The sequence below is a fragment of the Leptonychotes weddellii genome, chromosome 11 (genome assembly GCF_054177405.1).
Source record: "Leptonychotes weddellii isolate Sample4059 chromosome 11, ASM5417740v2, whole genome shotgun sequence".
Classification (NCBI taxonomy): Eukaryota; Metazoa; Chordata; class Mammalia; order Carnivora; family Phocidae; genus Leptonychotes; species Leptonychotes weddellii.
In genome coordinates, this window is record NC_138379.1 from 58146433 (window position 1) to 58166962 (window position 20530).

General features: G+C 35.3%; 1 protein-coding gene across 1 annotated transcript in view; it reads left to right on the forward strand.

Moving 5' to 3' along the window:
* The window catches only part of LOC115936866 (transmembrane protein 135-like), a 31526-nt gene extending 11890 nt beyond the window's left edge, over positions 1 to 19636 (forward strand). The window contains exons 2-3 of the mRNA XM_081799012.1: positions 16787 to 16914; positions 19472 to 19636. Of these exons, the coding sequence (XP_081655138.1) occupies positions 16787 to 16914; positions 19472 to 19568 (225 nt within the window). The 3' untranslated portion in view covers positions 19569 to 19636. The remainder of the gene's footprint in view (positions 1 to 16786; positions 16915 to 19471) is intronic.
* The last annotated feature ends 894 nt before the right edge of the window (positions 19637 to 20530 follow it).

Genomic DNA, 20530 nt, shown 5'->3' on the forward strand with positions numbered 1-20530 from the left:
GCCTGGGTGGCTCAGTCGGTTAAGCGTCTGCCTTCGGCTCAGGTCATGATCCCAGGGTCCTGGGATCGAGCCCCGCATCGGGCTCCCTGCTCCGCGGGAAGCCTGCTTCTCCCTCACCCACTCCCCCTACTTGTGTTCCCTCTCTCGCTGTGTCTCTCTCTGTCAAATAAATAAATAAAATCTTAAAAAAAAAAAAAAACTTTTGGAGAATGGCTTTGTCTTCTGTGACTGGGATTTAATATATGAACAAATGGTAAGGCACTTGGGTATTTAACCTGCATAATCCCGATATCTGTGATTTCTTCTCTGGCTCAAATTGTCCCTATTTCTCCGGCTTGAGATTTTTAATTCTGTTTCAAGGATTCAATTCAGTATACTCAATATTCTTATTGGAGAGACTGGAATATATGTACATTCTTTCTATTTTTCATCTGAATAAAGTTCTTCAATGAGAAGTGTACTGTTAGAAGTTTTCTGCATTAATTAAGGTATTTCCTATTAGAGTCCATGATATTTGTAGTTCAATATGCAGGAGATGACAGGGTATGAAAAATGTTTTGGTTTAAGATTATAGTATTACATGGTAAGTTGTATCAGTAAGTGGAAGTAACAGGTGTGTGTTCTCAAGACTCTGTACATTATCAAAAATATTAATATTACTTGGTTCGGAACATGGGTATAATGTATGTAGGGCTTAATCTGAGTCTTGTTTGTGATCATATTTTTCTCAATATCATATCTAAAGTATATATTCAGGTTTATCTTTAAAGCCAATGTCAACTTCCATATATATTTGATTGTAGCCCTTTTATTGAGAGTAAAGATATATTATAAGGCTTAATAATCCTCACTAAAGCTTGATGGTAATTATAGGGAGGCTTTATAATAAGTAGCTAAGGAAAACTTTTGAAGATTTGCTTGTATTCTCCAGCATATGTTGTTAACAAAGTTGTCCTAGTTTTTTTTTTTTTTTTTTAAATAAGCTGGCTATCTGTACCTGATGAGGCAACATGTGTATGCATTGGGTGTAAAGTACAAGATATGACTTTTTGTTTTGTTTGCTGATTTATAGTGTGACCCTCAGTTTCCTCATCTATAAAGAGATGATAATCCTGCCTTAATTACTTTGTGACTTGCAATGGGAATCCTATGAGATAGCTCATATGTAAAAACTTTGAAAACTATAAAAAGATAATGTAAATGTCAGTCTATGATACTTGGTTTCTTGTCTTCTTGTTTTTGATATTTAGATTCGGTTTTTGTAGCTTATAGTTTTAACCTAGAAAGTAAAGATTTTGGAAGTGATTTAAATGTAATGTATTTGTCAGGGTTTTCCAGAAACACATAATCAAAAGGGAATGTTATGTGTATATGTACACACACACACACACACACACAGACTTATTAAAAGGAATTGGCTCACACAATTACGGAGGCTGAGAAGTCCCTGGATCTACAGTTGGTAAGCTGGAGACACAGGAGAGCCTATGGTGTAAGTTCCAGTTTGAAAGCCCTCATCAGGCTTGAGACCCAAGAGGAGGGGATGTTTCCTCCTGAGTCCAAAAGTGGAAAAAGACTAATGTCCCTGCTTGAAGGCAGGCAGGCAGGAGTTCCCTGTACTGAACTGTTTGGTTCTATTCAGGTCTTCAATTCATTGGATGAGGCCCACCCACCTTAGGAATCTGCTTTACTCAGTCTACTGAAAATGTTCATCTTATCTAGAAACACCCTCACAGCCACACCCAGAGTGATGTTTGGCCAAATAACTGGGCAGTCTGTGGTCCACTCAAGTTGACACATAATTAACCAGTACATGCAGTATAAATTTGTGACAATAAAGTAATTCTACCTCCTTTATTCTAAATATTTTTAAAAGTGAGGTCTTATTTTTTATATTTATCTATTTGTTAAGAGATTTTATTTATTTGTCAGAGAGAGAGCGAGCGAGCAAGAGAGAGCATGCGAGAGCACAAGCAGGGAGAGAGGCAGAGGGAGAGAGAAAGGGAGAAGCAGGCTCCCCGCTGAGCAGGGAGCCTGATGCGGGACTTGATCCCAGGACCCTGGGATCTTGACCTGAGCCGAAGGCAGATGCTTAACCAACTGAGCCACCCAGGTGTCCCTATTTATTTATTGTAAAGATTTATTTATCTTGGAGAGAGAGAGAGAGCTCTTGTGTGCATGAGCGGGGGTTGGAGGGGACAAACTCCCCGCTGAGCACAGAGCTCATCTCTTGACTGTGAGATCATGACCTGAGCTGAAACTGAGTCAGCCGTTCAATGGACTGAGCCACCCAGGCACCCCGAGGTCTTATTTTTACAAAAGGTTTTGAAATTTGGTAGAGATAAAATATAGGAAGTCTTCTGACTGTAGATGAATATCCCAGTCTAGTTCTGTTCATTGAAGTTCTGTATTTTATTTTCAATCTGTTGGTGCTATGAAAATGCGGTTTAGTTTTGATTCTCATGAGGACCACGTAACTTCTCTGAATAGTGACACAGTACGGCTCTTTCCTGACTATGTAACAGTTAGGTTATAGTGAACACTCCTCTAACATCTACTGATCCTGTTACCAATGGCTCTGTTACATTCGCTAAGTCAGGAAATGAATGGGGAAGCCCTGGTGCACTGCCCAGCCAACTGTTCCATCCTGGGGAATCTTGAGAGGTCTGGACAAATCGAGAGCACAGCTCCAGGTTGAGCCAAGAACTCAAGAGATGAGGGTTTGGAAAAGAGAAAGGGAGAAATTATTTTGGGTGCTGGCACTGGGAGGGAGGTGTCAGGCTCAAGCCTAAACAACCAACCTCTCTGGCCACACCTAGAGATTTATGGAGAGGGGTTGGGGGGGCGGGTATGTGCAGGAGAGCGGACGGAGAGCATGTGATCATGGGTTGGGGTCAGCCTGTATTCAGTAGTGACCCTGGGCAGGGAAGGGGATGGGTGGGGTGTGGTGTCCTAGGCATTCTGTTGCTATCAGGGCTTTTCTGGTCTGTCTGGTGATTGGAATGTTCCAGTCATTACAAAATGTCTTCCTTGGTGGCTCAAGAAAGTGTGATAAGAAATAACACAATGGGTTTTAGTTAGAGCATGAATTAATCAGTCTTGTTTATTTCTGATTTTAACTGTTGGGATCTGTAGTTGAGCAACAGGGCTTACTGACAGTCCTGTTATAAGAGAAGGCAAGATGAGGACATGAGGTGTAACTGAGTTCTTAATTGCCATTTATTTTTTTCAAACATCTTAATTACTAGAGACAGAAATCTCTGCAAAATACTTAAATCTGCACAACACAAAAAGGAACTGGGGTTGGGGCAGGAAGTGTGCAGAGTGAAGGAAACTAACATTTTAAGATGCCTACTATGTGCTAGTTACTCTGCTGGGTACTTTATATTTGTCATCTTATTTAAAAAGTACTGACATATTGGAAGAAAGAAAAGAGAGTAACGTTAATTGACAAGTGGCCGGTGCTATTTTCCTCTGTTGGGATTAGTTCTTTTTACTTACTGATTTAGTGGTATTAATATTGTGTTTCCATTGTCTTTCATCTTTTGCTCTTATAGACTGGGAATGTAGTTTCTACCTCTGGAGCCATCATCGTGCCTAATTTAGTCTTCCCCCAGGTTCTGTCAGTGGTATCTATATATATCAAATTTATGAATATCCTATTAGGTTATTTATAAATTTCAGTTGTGTTTTCCCTAGATTTTTGTATTTTTTTCTTTCAGGATGGGCAGCCTGAACTCCTGTAGGGAATAGCAAGTCATAACTTTCTATTTGTAACATGCACTGTGGCTAAATGATACTTGTCCTCATTTAGAATAGTCTGACTTCAACATCAGGTCTGGCGGTTAAGAGCATGGACTCTGAAGCCACTTCCTTGAGTTCAGTCCCTGTTCAGTTACTTAATTCGTTATGTGACTTTGGGCAACATGATCTCTTTGTGCCTGTGTTTTCTTATGAAAGGGGATAATGATCATGCCCATCTTATAGATTGCTGTGAAGACTAAGTGAGTTAACATTTGTATGGTGTTTAGAGCAGTAACCTGCCACATAGTATTTGTTAAATTAAGAAACTAAATATTCTGTTAGTAAAATATTTAACAAATATAAATTCATTACGCTGTTTTCTTTAAAGTAGTTCTCAATATGGGGTAATTTTGCCTTCTAGGAGACATTTGGCAATTCCTGCAGACATTTTTAGTTGTCACAGCTGAGTATGCTGCTGGCATTTAGAAAATAGAAGACAGGGGATGTTCTAAACAACTTCTAATATATAGGACAGTCCTCCACAACAGTAAATAACCTGGCCCCAATGTTGATAGTGTCAAGGTTGAAAGACCCTGCTTTAAATAAATCATTATTTGCTAGTGATTACTTAAAGAAGGATTAAATACATAAAACATGAAACCAACTCTTTGTTATTGTGAAGAATTCTTTTTTTTTTTAAAGATTTTATTTATTTGACAGAGAGAGAACATGAGCTGGGGGGAAGAGCAAGGGGAGAGGGAGAAGCAGGCCCCCCGCTGAGCAGGGAGCCCGATGGAGGACTCAATCCTAGGACCCCGAGATCATGACCTGAGCTGAAGGCAGACGCTTAACCAGCTGAGCAACCCAGGCACCCTTATTGTGAAGAATTCTTATTTCCCAAAGGAACTAGATTTGTCAGCCCCTCTAGAAAGTCTTCTAGAAGAGTTAGTGATTAAGCGTTGGGGCTAAGAAAGACTGCTGAATTGGAGTTTGGTGCTAATAAGGCTAAGATCATGGAGTTAGCCACCTTGAGGACCAATTAGCTTTGTTCTGTTCCATGGCCATAGACTGTAATCCGAATACTAGTCAACCATCTCTATGATAAATATGCTGCATTAATCACATAGGGAAACAGACAAGGGAATATAAGTAAGATTAAATGCATATAGGTCTGATAGATGTTTAATAGTGATATTTTTATAAAGAGAAACTCCTAAATTGGGAACCCATAATTATAATTTTGCACCACACTTCAGTGTATAGCCTTTGTGTTAGTCAGGTTGGTTACCATACTTGTCCTTCATGAACTATCCTTTTTTTTTTTTTTCATGACCTGTCCTTAATGCTCCCTCTGTTTTTTTTGACAGAGGAATATTCATAAAGATATTCTCCTGTATTTTTTCTAGATACTTTACTGTTTATATAATCTTCAAATTTAGTCATCTTGATTCATCTTAAACTAATTTTTGTGTATAGTATGAGGCAGAGATCAAGGTTAATGTTTTGTTCTACACAGATACCCAGTTCCTCCAGTACCATTTATTTTTAAAAAGATACAATTTTAAAAGTAGGGAAAAAAGAACTCTTTGAAACATTTGTTTTCAGTGTTGACCTTTAATTTTTATCTTTCAACAGGATGTTTTGATATACATAGTATTTTTCAACACGATGATTTGATATATGTATAATCACTAAGTGAAATAATTACTACGGTCAAACTGATTAACATATCATCTCCTCACATTGATGAGAGCATCTGAAATCTACTTTTTTAGCATGTTTCCAGTATTCAGTATCATGTTATTAATAATGGTCATTATGCTGTACATTAGATCTGTAGATTTATTTGTCCTACGTAATTGCAACTTTTGTATCCTTTGACCATCATCCCATTTCCCCCTACCTCGATAGCCACTGGTAACAACCATTCTACTCTGCTTTTCTGAGTTTGTCATTTTTAGAATCCACGTGTAAGTGAGATCAGGCAGTATTTGTCCTTCTGTGCCTGGCTTATTTCACTTAATGTAATGTCCTCCAGGTTCATCCATGTCATAAATGACAGAATTTCCCTCTTTTTTAAGGCTTAGTCATGTTCCATTGTATAAATATACCACATTTTCTTTAACCATTTATCTATTGATGGACACAGGTTGATTTGATATCTTGGCTCTTGTGAGTGGTGCTATAAAGAACACGGGAGTGCAGATATCTCTTCAGGATACTGATTTCATTTACTTTTGGATATGTACCCAGAGGTGGGATTGTTGAATCATATGGTAGTTCTATTTTTTAATTTTTTGAGGAACGTCCACAGGGTTTTCCATACAAATTTACATTCCCACCAACAGTGTATAAGGATTCCCTTCTCTCCACTCCTTTAGCAACACTTAACCATCTTTTGTCTTTTTGATAAGAGCCATTATGACAGGTGCACAGTGCTATCTCATTGTGATGTAATTTTCATTTCCCTGATGATTAGTGGTATTGAAGATCTTTTTGTATACTTGTTGGCCAAATATTTTGTGTATCTTCTTTTCAGAAATGTCTATCAGGTCCTTTTTTTTTTTTTAAGTTTTTATTTAAATTCCAGTTAGTTAACATATGGTGTAATGTTAGTTTCAGGTGTACAATATATTGATTTGACACTTCCATACAACACCTGGTGCTCATCACAACATGTACACTCCTTAATCCCCATCACCTATTTAACCCTCTCCCACCTATCTCCCCCCTGGTAACCATCAGTTTGTTCTCTATAGTTAAGAGTCTGTTTCTTGGTTTGTCTCTTTTTCTCTCTTTATTCCTTTGCTCGTTTCTTTTGTTTATCCCTTTGCTCATTTCTTAAATTCCACGTATGAGTGGAACTTTAAACCACTTTGAATTTATTTTTGTGTGTGGTATAAGAAAGTGGCCCAGTTTCATTCTTTTACATATGGCTGTCCAGTGTTCCCAGCACCATTTGTCGAAGAGACTGGTTATGTGTTTCTAGGAGTTTTGCCATTTCTTCTAGGTGCAGTTTGCAGGTGTATAATTGCTCAGAATAGTCTCTTTTGGTCCTTTGTATTTTTGTGCTATCAGTTGTAATGTTCTCTCTTTCATTTATAATTTTATTTATTTGAGTTTTCTCTTTTTTTTTTTTTTTAAGATTTTATTTATTTATTTGAGAGAGAGAGAGCACAAGAGGGGGTAGCAGGAGAGGGAGAAGCAGACTCCCCGCTGAGCAGGGAGCCCGATGTGGGACTCGATCCTGGGACTCCAGGATCATGACCTGAGCCGAAGGCAGTCGCCCAACCAACTGAGCCACCCAGGCGCCCTCTCTTTTTTTCTAAGTGTAGCTAAAGGCTTGTCAATTTTATCTTTTCCAAAAAAACCTTTTAGTTTCATTGATTTTTGTATATTGCTTTTCTAGTCTGTATTTCTTTATTTCTGCTATGATCCTGATTATTTTCTTCCTTCTGCTACCTTTTTGTTTAGTTTTTTCTTTTTAGTTTCTTGGCGGTGTAAAGTTAGGTTTTTTATTTGAGATCTTTCTTTTTTCTCTATATAGGCACTTATGGCTATAACCTTCCCTCTTAGAATTGCTTTTGCTACATCCCAAAAGTTTGGATATGTTATGTTTCCCTTATCATTTGTCATAAGGTATTTTTTTATTTCCCTTTTCATTTTCTTCAGTCCATTGGTTTTTCATGAGTGTGTTATTTAATTTATTCATATTTATGAATTTTCTATTTTTTTCTAATTTTGTCCCATACCATTGTGGTCAGAAAAGATACTTGATATGATTTCAATCTTCTTAAAATTTTTATGACTTGTTTTGTGGCCTAACATATGATCTATCCTTTAGAATGTTCCACGTGGCTGGAAAAGAATGTTTATTCTGTTCTTGTTGGATGGAATGGTCTATATATGTCTGTTAGGTACATTTGGTCTGTATTGTTCAAATCTGCTGTTTCCTTATTGTTTCTCTGTCTGGATGACCTATCTATTGTTGAGAGTGGCATAATAAAGTCCCCTGCTATTATTGTGTTGCTTTCTATTTTTGCCTTCAGTTCTGTTAATATTTACTTTATATATTTAGGTATTCTAATGTTGGATGCATATATATTTACAATTGTTATGTCTTCTTGATGAATTGACCTCTTTATCATTGACCATCTCTGTGTCTTGTTATAGTTTTTGATTTAATTAAATTCTATCCTGTCTTGTATAGGTATAGTCACCCCTTTACTCTTTTGGTTACCATTTGCATGGAGTATCTTTTTTCCATTCATTTACTTTCAACTTAGGTGTATCCTTAAAGCTAAATGAGTCTTTTGTAGGCAGCATTTTGTTGGGTCTTGTTTGTTTTTTAATTTTATTTTATTATTTTTTTTAATCCATTTAGCCACTCTTTGTTTTTGATAGGATCATTTAGTGAGTTTACATTTAAAATAATTATAAATTGGAAGTACTTACTGTTGCTATTTTGTTCATTGTTTTCTGACTATTTTGTAGTTCCTTTGTTCCTCTCTTGCTGCTTTTCTTTGAGTTGATGATTTTTTTTGTGGTGGCATGCTTTGATTTCTTTATTTTTCCTGTATCAACTATAGGCTTTTGCTTTGTGGTTACCATGTGGCTAATATAAAACATATTTATAAACAGTCTATTTTAAGCTGATAGCTTCAATCACATACAAAAACTCTACCCTTTACTTCCCATCCCCATTTTATGTTTTTGTAATCACAGTCTTTTTGTATTATGTATCTGTTAATATATTATTATAGCTATACTTATTTTAAATACTTTATCTTTTGACCTTTATTTTAGAGTTAGTACTGTCAGTACTTTTGAATTGGTCCTGTCACAGCACCATGACAGTATTAAAATACCTGACTATATATTTGTATGAATTTGACTATGCATTATCTTCACCAGTGAGTTTTATATTTTCACAGGTTTTTATGATACTAATTAATATCTTCTCATTTCAGCTTGAGGAACTGTCTTCTGTATTTCCTGTAATGCAGTTCTAGTGGTGATGTTCTCTCTTAGCTTTCGTTTTTTTGTGAATGTTTTTATCTCAGGTTCTGAAGGACAGCTTTGGCAAGTAAAGTATTCTTGGTTGGCAGTTTTTTTTTTTCAGCAGTTTGAATATATCATCCCATTCTCTTCTGGCCTACAAGAATACTGCTAAGAAATTCACTTATTCTTTTGGGGTTCCTTTCTATACAATGATTTGCTTTTCTTTTACTGCTTTCAGAATTCTCTGTTTGGTACACTTATCATGATGAGCACTGAGTAATGTATAGAATCATTGAGTCACTTTATTGTACATGTGAAATTAATATAACACTGTATGGTAACTGTACTGGGATTAAAATAAATTTCTCTTTGACCTTTGAGAATTTGATTGATATATCTAGGTGTAAATCTCTTTATAGTTAATACAGTTGGGGTTCTTTGGGCTACATGGTTCTGAATGTCTGTTTCTTTCTCTAAATTAGGGAAATTTTCAGTCATTGTTTCCTTAAGTAAGGTTTCTGTCTTTTTTCTCTTTCTCTACTCGTTCTGGGATTCCCAAATGCTTATTTATTTGACTTGTTTTCCATAATTGTCATAGACTTTTTTCACTCTTTTTCCATATTTTTTCTTTTTGTTTCTCCACCTGGGTAATTTCAAATGACTTGTCTTTGACCTCAGTGATTCTTTCTTCAGCTCCACCTAGTCTGTTGTTAAAGCTAACTGTGGAATTTTTTTTAGTTTTGTCATTGTTTTCTTCAGCTCCAGATTTTTTTTGTTTCCCCTTCCTCCCTCCCTCCCTCCCTTCCTCCCTCCCTCCTCTTTTCCTCCCTCTTTCTTTCTTTCTGTAGTTTTCATCTTTGTTGAACTCATTTTGGTCATGTATTATTTTCCTGATTTCGTTTAGTTGTCAGTGTTCTATTGTAGTTTACTGAGGTTTTTTAAGATGACAGTTTTGAATTCTTTGGCAGTTCATGGATCTCTATTTTTTTAGGGTTGGATACTGGTGTTTTATTTTGTTTCTTTGTTTTCCTGATTATTTGTATTCCTTGTGGCGTCGTTTTGGTGTGTGTGCATTTGAAGAAGTAGGCATCATTTCCAGTCTCCAAACTCTGGCTCCTGCAGTGAAAGCCCTTCACCGTGCAGACTGTCCAGAGATTTTGGGTAGGTTTTTTGGTCAAGTCTGTGCATGGGTTTGCTATTGGAGCCTTCAGGCAGGTTGGTCTGGTGTTTAGGGGTGAATCTAGAGCCTAGGTTCACTGGTGTGGGCCTTGTGCTTGGGCCTGTGCGGGTAGGCCTTGTGGCTTGGACGTTGGTGTTGGGCCTGAAGCTTGGGTCCCTGGAACAACTTTAGAGCCTGGTTTCTTGGGAGTTAGCCTAGTGCTAGGATGGGTCTTGAGTCTGAGTCTATAGTTTGTGTGGGTTGGCCTTGTGCCTGATTTCACTAGGGCAGGCCTGGTTCCAAGATTTGTGGTGAAGTTGGATGCTCACTTCACTCTTCTTTTATTGGGTGGGTGTCTCTCTCCACACTGGATTGCTTGGACTTGGAGGTCGGGTAATACGCAGAATATGAGATTGTCTTTCCTACCGTTTTCAGTGTGTGTTTTCTTATTTCTGTGTTCCATCCAGGTGTTGTAATCTTTCATCTGGAATCCTTAGCTTTTGTGAAGGTATTTTCATGCATGGGTAGTTATTCAAATTGATGTTTCTGCAAGAGGTTAAGTGCTAGAAACTGCTATTCTGCTATTTGGCTGATGTCACTCCTGTGTCATTTAATTCAATCTCTTTAATAAATGAGGAAACTGAAGTCTAAAGAATTACATCTAAACAAGGATCTTTCATGGCAATTAGTTGTAGAGCTAAAATTAAAAATTGTATCTCATGATTATCTCATGATTACTTTGTACTCCATCATGGTATTTATTTCTATCTCTTGTTCAGATTCTTTTTTCTATAATAATCCCCATTTTCTCATACTTGTTCATTTCCCACCAATTTTACACATACATCATATGCTTATTGTAGAATGTCTGGAAAATACTCCTAAGCAAAAAGAAGATTAAAATAATCTTTTGCCACAACCGGAGATGACCAGTGCACAACATTCTCATATTTGTTCCATATGTTCATTAAAAAATACTGTTTTGTAGTCTGCATTTTCACTTTGTATATTTTGATTTATTTTTTCCTGGTCATTAAGTAGTCTTCTAAAACTAGATTATATAACTAAAATAAATAAAGGCTTATATTTTAATCATAGTGCTATTATGTACCTGTATTTAGCTAAATATAAGTGTATTTGGAAAATTCATAAGAGATTAATTAGTGTGGAATTTCTTGGTCAAAACTTATGAACATTACAACATATTTTTGCTATAAAAATATGTTTATGAAGGTGCCTGTGGATGTCTGATAATGATTTTATATACATGTACATGTGCTCTTACTACATGGTATGTACAATTACTGTCACATTATTTGGTGAGATCAGTGTTTCCTAACCTTTTTTTAACACTGTAGCATACCTAGGAATAATAATTGTGTGCCACACTAGGGAAAACTGAGATGTTTATTACTGTGCTCTGTTACCTACTAGGCCTGACTACCCAAACTGTTGAGAGGATCATTATTTTGGCCACTTGTAAACCCTGGTTGGAAGCTCTGGATTAGAGCACAGTGATGATAAGGTCCTAGGTTATTTCTCACGTTTTGTGTAAGATTTTCCCTGTTTCTCAGAATAGACTGTACAGTTTGGTATACCAGTAATGCAAATATATACAATTTATCCACTTGATTGTTAATGGATAGTGTTTGGCAGTATTTGTAATTACAGATAGTGCTATGAATATGACTTTTGGTGGAAATAAGCACTTATTTCTTCTGAGTATGTATACCTAGGAGAGGAATTGCTGGATCATAGAGTAAGTATACATTTAATTTCATTAGATAGTAAAGAAACTCTTCAGTTTTATATTCCCACCAGCTATGTATGAAAGTTCTAGTTTTTTCATTTGCATCAGTACTTTGCATTATCAGTTCTTTTTATTTTAGTCATTCTTATGTGTGTGTAGTGCTAATTCTTTGTTCAATGAAGACTAATGATGATGAGCATATTTCGTTTACCTATTGACCATGTGGATAACTGCTTTTTTTTTTTAATTGAACTTTTTATTTTGAGATGATTGTAGATTCTTATACAGTTAAAAGAAATAATGGAGAGAGATTTCCTGTATTTTTTATTTGGTTTCTCCCAGTGGTATCATTTTGCAAAATGATAGTAAAATATCACAACCAAAATATTAGCATTGATATAGTCAAGATACAGAACGTTTCCATCACCCAAAGGATCCCTGAGGTTGCCCTTTTATAGCAATACCCACTTCCCTACCACATATCTGGCCAACATTACTTTATTCTTCATTTCCATAATTTTGTCATTTCAAGAATGTTACATAAATGAAATCATGCATTATACAGTGTTTTGGGATTGGCTTTTTTACTCATCATATTTTTTAGGAGATTTATCAAGATTTTTTCATGTATCACTCATTTATTCTTTTTCATAGCTAAGTACTATTCTCTTGTATGGACACTCCACCATTTTTTTTAACCAGTCACTTCTTGAAAGACATATGGATTGTTTCTGGTTTTTGACTACTATGTAAAAAAACTGCTCTAAACATTTGTGCCCAGATTTTGTGTGAACATACATTTTCATTTCTCTAGGATAAACACCCTGGACTGTAGTTGCTGGGTCATATGATAGTTGCTTGTTTATTTTTTCAGGAAACTGCCAAACTGCTTTCCAGAATGACTAAACCACTTTGCATTCTCCCTAGTAATACATGAGTGATCCAGTTTCTCTGCCTTCTTGCCAGAATTTGGTGTTTCCGGTATTTTTAAATTTTAGCCATTCTGATGTTTGTGTAGTGATAGCTCATTATAGTTTTAATTTGCATTTCCTTAATGGCTAGTGTGCTTGTCTGCCATTTGCGCATCTTCAATGAAATGTCTGTTCATATCTTTGCCACTTTTTAGTTGCATTACTTTTTTACTGTTGAGTTTTGAGATTTCCTTGTATATTCTAGGTACTAGTCCTCTGCTGGATATGTAGTTTACAAGTATTCTCTCCCATTCTGTAGCTAGTCTTTTTATATTCTTTTTTTTTTAAAGATTTTATTTATTTATTTGAGAGAGAGAGAATGAGAGGGAGAGAGCACATGAGAGGGGGGAGGGTCAGAGGGCGAAGCAGACTCCCTGCCGAGCAGGGAGCCCGATGTGGGACTCGAACCAGGGACTCCAGGATCATGACCTGAGCCAAAGGCAGTCACTTAACCAACTGAGCCATCCAGGCGCCCTAGTCTTTTTATATTCTTAACACATCTTTCAAAGAGAAAAAGCGTTTTGTTTTTTTTTTTAAGATTTTATTTATTTATTTGACAGAGAGAGACACAGTGAGAGAGGGAACACAAGCAGGGGGAGTGGGAGAGGGAGAAGCAGGCTCCCCACTGAGCCAGGAGCCAGATGTGAGGCTCGATCTCGGGACCCTGGGATCATGACCTGAGCCAAAGGCAGATGCTTAACAACTGAGCCACCCAGGCGCCCCAAAGAGAAAAAGTTTTAATTGTGAAGTGTAATGTACAGATTTTCCTTTTATACATGATGCTTTTGGTCTCATGTCTAAGAACTCTTTGCCTAGCCTTAAATCCCTAAGATTTTCTCTGATTTTTTTTTCCTTAAAGTTTTGTAGTGTTATGTTTTACATTTATGTCTATAATGCATTTTGAATTAAATTTTGTGTGAATTTTGAGACTTAGGTTAAGGTTGTTTTTCATTTTTATTTTTTATTGTCTGTCCTGTGGATATCCAGTTGCTCTAGCACCATTTGTTGAAAAGTCCTTAGTTGGAAGTATTTGTGTGGGTCTATTTCTAGGTACTCTATTTTATTTCATTAACCTATTTGTGTATTACTCTGCCAATAACACAAAGCCCAATTGCTCTATGAATATAATAAGTCTTAAAATTGGGTAGACTTATTCACTTTATTCTTTTTCAAAGTTGTTTTAGTTCTTATAATCTCTTTGTTTTTCTGTATAAATTTCAGGATAATCTTGCCTATATCTATCTGCAGAAATCTTTCAGAGATTGTGATAGAAATTGTGTCACTTTGGGGAGAATTGACATGCTGAGTCTTCTAGTCCAAAACATTTATTTACTCTGTCTTTACTCTCTTTCATCAGCATTGTGTAGTTTTCAGCATACAAATCCTATACAGGTAGTTTTTTCTCTAAGTGTTTTATTTTTTTGATGATTTATAAATGCTACTGTATTTTTAATTTTGGTATCCATATGGTGATTGTTCTTGTATAAATGATTTTTTTAAAAAAAGAATTTATTTGCGAGAGAGAGAGGGAACAAGCAGTGGGGAGGGGCAGAGGGAGAGAGAGAGAGAAGCGGACGCCCCACTGAGCAGGAAGCCCAATGTGGGGCTTCATCTCAGGACCTGGAGGACCTAAGCTGAAGGTAGACGCCTAACCGACTAAGCCATCCATGCACCCCTACAAATGATTTTTGTATGTTTATCTGTGTCCTGTGCCCTTGTTGAACTGCCTTATTAATTCTAGGAGGTTGGGTTTTGTTGGTTTGTTTTTATTTTGTATATTGTTTGAGATTTTCTATTTTTCTATGTTAGACAATCAAGTTATTTGAAAACAGGGATAATTTTGTTTCTTCCTTTCTAGGAACAGCAGGACTTGTTTTTTGGGGGGGTGGTTCTTTTTTGGTATCTACTTGAATATATAACAGAGTAGCAGATTCTGCCCACTATTAAGTCTAAAATGAAAGAGACATTACATTCCAAAACCTGAAGATACTAGGAGACCATTAGAACTGATGGTATGGTTGGGATGCCTGGCTGACTTAGTTGGTGGAGTTTGTGACTCGACCATGGGGTTGTAGGTTTGAGCCCCACATTGGGTGTGGAGATTAACTTAAAAATAAAAAGTCTTTAAAAAAAAAAAAAAAAAGAACTGATGAGATGGTTGAGGATCAGGGAGTGATTGAAAATGACACCAGCATTTTGTTCCTGAGTAATTGGGTGGATGTAATAAGGTGGGAAACTCATAAGTAAAAGCATTTTGGAGAAATATAATGAGTTCTACTTTGGACATGCTGATTTTTTAAATAACTGTGGTACATATTTCTTGATACGTCCAGTAGATATCAGAAGGATGGATTAAGAATTTACGGATGAGGTTGGAGTTATAATTACTACTTTGAGATGGTAGATGATGCCACGGGAGAGAGCATATTTGGAATGAGTAGCAATCTGAGGAAGAAATGCTAACAAAGGAAAAGGATTTAGGGATACAATGGGAAAATGAAAAGAATGCGTTGTCATGGAAACTACAGAAACCTCTCTGGTCAAAATTCCACCTATTTGTCAAGATTTGTCTTAGAAAATTCAGTGATATCAGTCAGACATCATCACCTGCCCAGTCCCATCTCCTTTTAGTAATTCCCTAATATATATTTCTATAGCAGTTTCTTTTTTCTCTAGTCTCGCATTACACCATTATTAAAGTTTCTTGTTTATGTGTCTGTTTCCTTGTCAACATTTTATGTTCCTTGATGGCAGAGATTAGATATTCATTGTTTTTCCTGTGTATGGCATAATACTTAATAACAGTTTGTTTAATTGAATGAAGTAGGAGATGGTCAGTTTCAGAGCTTTGAGAGGGGTGGAGTAAGAAAACTGAGAAGAGGCCATTGGATTTGTTGATCATGGACCTTAGGAAAATTGATATGTGGGAGTGAATAGAGAGTTTTCTAGTCTTCTTTCAAGTCAGTCCTGCCCTTTCTTACACCTCCTACCTTATTCGCTAATTATGTGGTTTTAACTTTTGTTCCTTTGATACATTGTTTTATCATGATGGAAAAATATTTTTTCCCTGTGGCCTGTGAAAATTCTGTTTTTCCAAAAATAGCTCATATCCCTTTTGCAATGAAACTGCTGCCTACACGTATATTAAATTAACTCTTTGATAAACTTCCAAGGTACTTTGTATTGTATTATTAACACTTAATCATTCTTGAATATCTTTATCCGTATCTTATCATACCATGTTATAATTTATATTCTGTTTATATCCTATAACATTAATAGTGTACTCGATAAATACTTAAAGACTTAGGTCTTGATTTTTAAATATCATTGTTAACTTATTTCAGAGCTTTTTTTGTTTGTTTTAGTCCTAAAACCTTTCTTTTAAATTCGGAGTTCACATACAAAAAAAACACTAAAAACAAATACATTTTCAATCTAAATTTAAAAGATAAGTCATGAAGACTCATCGGGTGATATCTTTATGAAATCTTTTTGTGACAAACTTCTGTACAGGATTCTGTGTACATCCTCTGCATAGGAACTTGTTCCTGTTTCCGTGTTCTGGTAACATTGTGGTACCAACCCATAATAGACTAGATTCTCAATCTTTGTTTTTCAGTCCTTTTTTTTTTTTTTTTTATGGGCTCCAGTGGGCCAGAAATCATTAATTTTATTTTTTACATTTTGTATTCATAGCATGGTTTTGTCACACAGTAGTCATGTTTGAATAGCTGAATGAATTTCTTTGGTTTCTGTCACCGAGTTTTTCTAATATCCAGGCTGATAATATCTGTAAAATATTTTTGTTTTGGCATTCAATTTCTATTTGAATTGTGCTTTTTTTTTTTCCATTTAAAAATGTATTCCATTATTCAGTTTAAAACTGTTTTCAAGGTATTACAAATATTTACCATTTGGAAGTTATTCTTTATGACCCATGTTGTAATTTCTTGGTGTATAATTTACCCATTATATCTTCAGTAAATTTAAGTGTCTTCTTTTCTGTCCCAGAAATTGTATTTTTATAGAGGAACCAGTAAAATATCAGTTTTAACTTAATTTTTAAAATATATGCTATTATTCAGTACCTTTCACCTAAGAGCTAATTTAAGTGGGAAAAATTGGTTGAATTAAACAAAAAAACCTTTCTCTTTCCAGATTGCAGCAATTCTCCGGAAACGAAAATTAGACTATTATTTACACAAACTACTCCCTGAGATCCTACAATCTGCTTCATTTCTGACTGCTAATGGGGCCTTGTATATGGCTTTCTTTTGCATTTTAAGGTTGGTACTCATAATCACCACTGGAGATTAATACAGATTCCTTTGTTGAAACTGAAACAAATGGATGTTTTTATAAATGTTGTGCAGGTCACTGCTTGTATATTTTTTTCTCCATCAAAGACATTTATTTATCTCAAAGAAAGCTTGTGAAATGAGGAGTTGTGGGCCTCTTGGCCTAAAGATGTCATATAAACTTTAAATTATTGCAGTGATTATATAGCAAAAGTGTTTTGGTGTATCGTGCATTTTTTGAGGCTTACTATATTTACCAAGTTGTTGATTATGCTTTCTTAGCTTTTCAATTTCATGGATCAGGAATTCAAAGCACTCATCCATGATATAGGTGAGGTCCACATGCAGTGAATAGACTTCAAAAGGACCATAAAATGCTCGTGTTTATATGTAAAACAGTAAATTAACTTCTGGCACATCCTATTGATGAAACTTTTGGTCCTGATTAAGTCTTTTGATTACCTGTGTCTCATGCTTCCTATGATTATGGAATTCAGTTTTTAGTTCTATGAGACACCTAACATGTTTATTATGTATTTACTTATCTTTTTCCCTAGTGATTGTTGAAAATCCAAACTAGTGTTTTTGTTAAAATGGTCAAATTAAAATACTAAATTTATATTTTTCTCATATTAGTGTTGCTCAGAGTAGTTCTGTAGGTATACATTAACTACAGTTAAAAAGATAATTTTCATATGTCTTTTACAGTTTTTTTCCCTCAATACATTAATATTTATAAACTTTTAATTATGCAGAAAATAATTGATAAGGTTTATACTATTGAGAAAATCATGCCTTTAAACTTGACTTGAAAATGTGTGTAAGAAACTCTATCATATGTTCTCTGGAAAGTTTCTAATACTTGCTCACACACTAAAAATAAAGTTATAATATAATTAGGTCTTTAAATATTGCAATAATCATAAGTTGCTATTGTAGCATATTTCTTTATGTTCTGTGAACCTGTTTGGTTAACTTGTGGAAATGGAAAACATTTATTGGGTTTATAGTTACAATACTTATAATAACATCTGTGTTACTCCTATAACTGACTCCTTGAGTTATTTTTCTTTAATTTTTACATTCAATAACTTCTTAAGGCCTTTATAGATTTTATGTTGGAGGGAAAATCACTTCTGGTTTTCTCAGGCCGAGGGTTTCTGATGTTCATTTTAGAAATACCCATGTTATATATGCTCTGTTGGTTTTCTAATTCTTCTAAAGCTAAGCTTCAGTTAGAAAAAAAAAAATACCATTTCATCAATGATTCTTAATCCTTATGTGTATGTACATACATTTTTCTTATAATGTGTTATTTAGCAGTCGGCCAACTTTGTTCAGATCACTTTTCGCAAATTCTGTGTGCTGCTTCTCCCTTTCTTAGGGAGATTGACTTTCTTAGGAACATATAGTCTTTGAAAGGAAAAAAATAATCTTTCTAATGTTTCCAAATATCTTTTTTTGGTCTTTTTTTTTTAAGATATTTATTTAAGAGAGAGAGAGTGAGAGAGCATAAACAGGGGGAGCTGCAGAGGGAGAGGGAGAAGGAGAAGCAGACTCCCCATGGAGCAGGGAGCCTGATGGGGGGCTTGATCCCAGAACTCTGGGATCCTGACCTGAGCTGAAGGCAGATGCTTACCCGACTGAGCCACCCAGTCACCACTTTTTGGTCTCTTTAAAAACCCAATCAGCTAATGGCCATTTATAGTGTGTGAGACACTTTGTAGGTTCTTATTTTCAAGGGACATATTCTAGTAAGTGAAAAATAATATATACACACACACAAAACTAAAAAATATAAAATACATAAGTACTGTAAGGAAAAGTTATCAAGGGTTGTAGAAGCAAAGAAGGGGAGACATTTGTTGAATATTTATCATGTGTTAAAAAATAGTAGTAGTAATAATAGTGATAGTAGTAATAGTAATCATAACAACAGCTAACATTTTCCTCACACTTTCTGTGCTGTGCATGGTGCTAGGAAATATCTCATGTAGTTCTCATAACTGTATGAGATAGGTACTATTATTGTTCCCATTTGATAGATAAGGCAACTGAGAATATAGAGGATTTGTATAGTGAGTAACATTGGATCCAGGGAATGTGTGAATGAATATGACTGACTAAATTATTGGAAGGAGAGATACCTATTAGTTTGCTGTTATAACTAGAATAGGAGATGGTGAGGGACTTAACTGAGGCAGGGGTGGCAGGTTGGAGAGGAATTTGAGAGAGAAATTGTGTATGGAAAAATTTAAGGGAACGATTTAATGTGTAGGGGAAAAGGAGAAGCTAAGGATGTCTCAAAGCATCACACATGAGTGGGTAGGTAGGTGTTGATCCCATTCACCTAGGAAAATAGAGGAGAGAAAGCAAATTCATGGGGATAGAGAAGAGAGCTAATGACTTTGGTTATGGACATGTTGAATTTGAGGTACTGTGGGACATTAGGTAGAGGGTGGACTGAGAAGGGGGAATTTCTATTCGTAATAACTGAAATAACCAAATAGAAATTTCATACAAACATTCCAAATTTGAATTTCAGGAAGATACTTGGAAAATTCTACTCTTGGAGTCCTGGCTTTGGTGCCGCTTTGCCAGCATCTTATGTGGCCATTCTAATTGAAAGAAAAAGCAGGTAAAGTTTTATATATCTACATATTTAATAGAACTGATTTACTGTCCTCCACCCCAAGTAAGTTTTTTTTAACTTACTATTTATTGTAGTCCAGGGATGAAAAATATTTTCACATATGTTTTTAGTCTTGCAAATATTTGATGGAAAATTTAATTTTGTCTTAATATTATCATCTATGTTTATTAAGCCTGTAAAAATATAAAGATTGACTTTATAGAGTAATAATACCCTTTGGCCTTTGTTTACTAAAGTATTAGAGAGTTCTTGAATGTGCCTAAGACATGGCATGCACAAATCTAATTAAAGATCTTTTCCATAACCACAATACCACTATCCCACCTAAGAAAATTAATGGTAGTTTTCTCTTGTCATCTACATCTGTAATTTGCTTCAAGCTCATTGAGTGACCTCTGTTAAATCAATTATTATTTTTAAGCTATCTTCTCATTTAAAAAAATATTTTCGTTTATATAAACCAGAAAATGTTTCATGTGACATAATAAGATTTCTATAAAATGCTACAAACTATTATGTAAATTATTCAGCCAGGTAAATAGGTGAAGGTAAAGCTTTTGCCTAAAAGAATTTTACCATCTTGTAAATAATTATTTTCATCGCTGGGAACTGCTTTGGTTCCATCTTTATCCCAGAGAGTCAAGATTGGGTCATGTTTTAATCAAGGGGTCATGTATTAACCGAGATTGGGTCATCATCCAGTTTATGAAGATATTCATTATAATCACTGATCCCATAGTAAAAGTATAGATAGATTTTATCAGATAACCAAATATTTACCTAAACCACCTGAAGTCACTTTTAATGCCTCTTGTTTAAGTAATGTAATGGTGTCTAAATTTTTGGTGTCTAAACTTTTGGTTCTTTGCTTGTATCATAATATGGTTGGATTATTAATATTACTAAAATCAAGGGATATTATTACTCCAGCATCATCAAGTCAGTATTGCT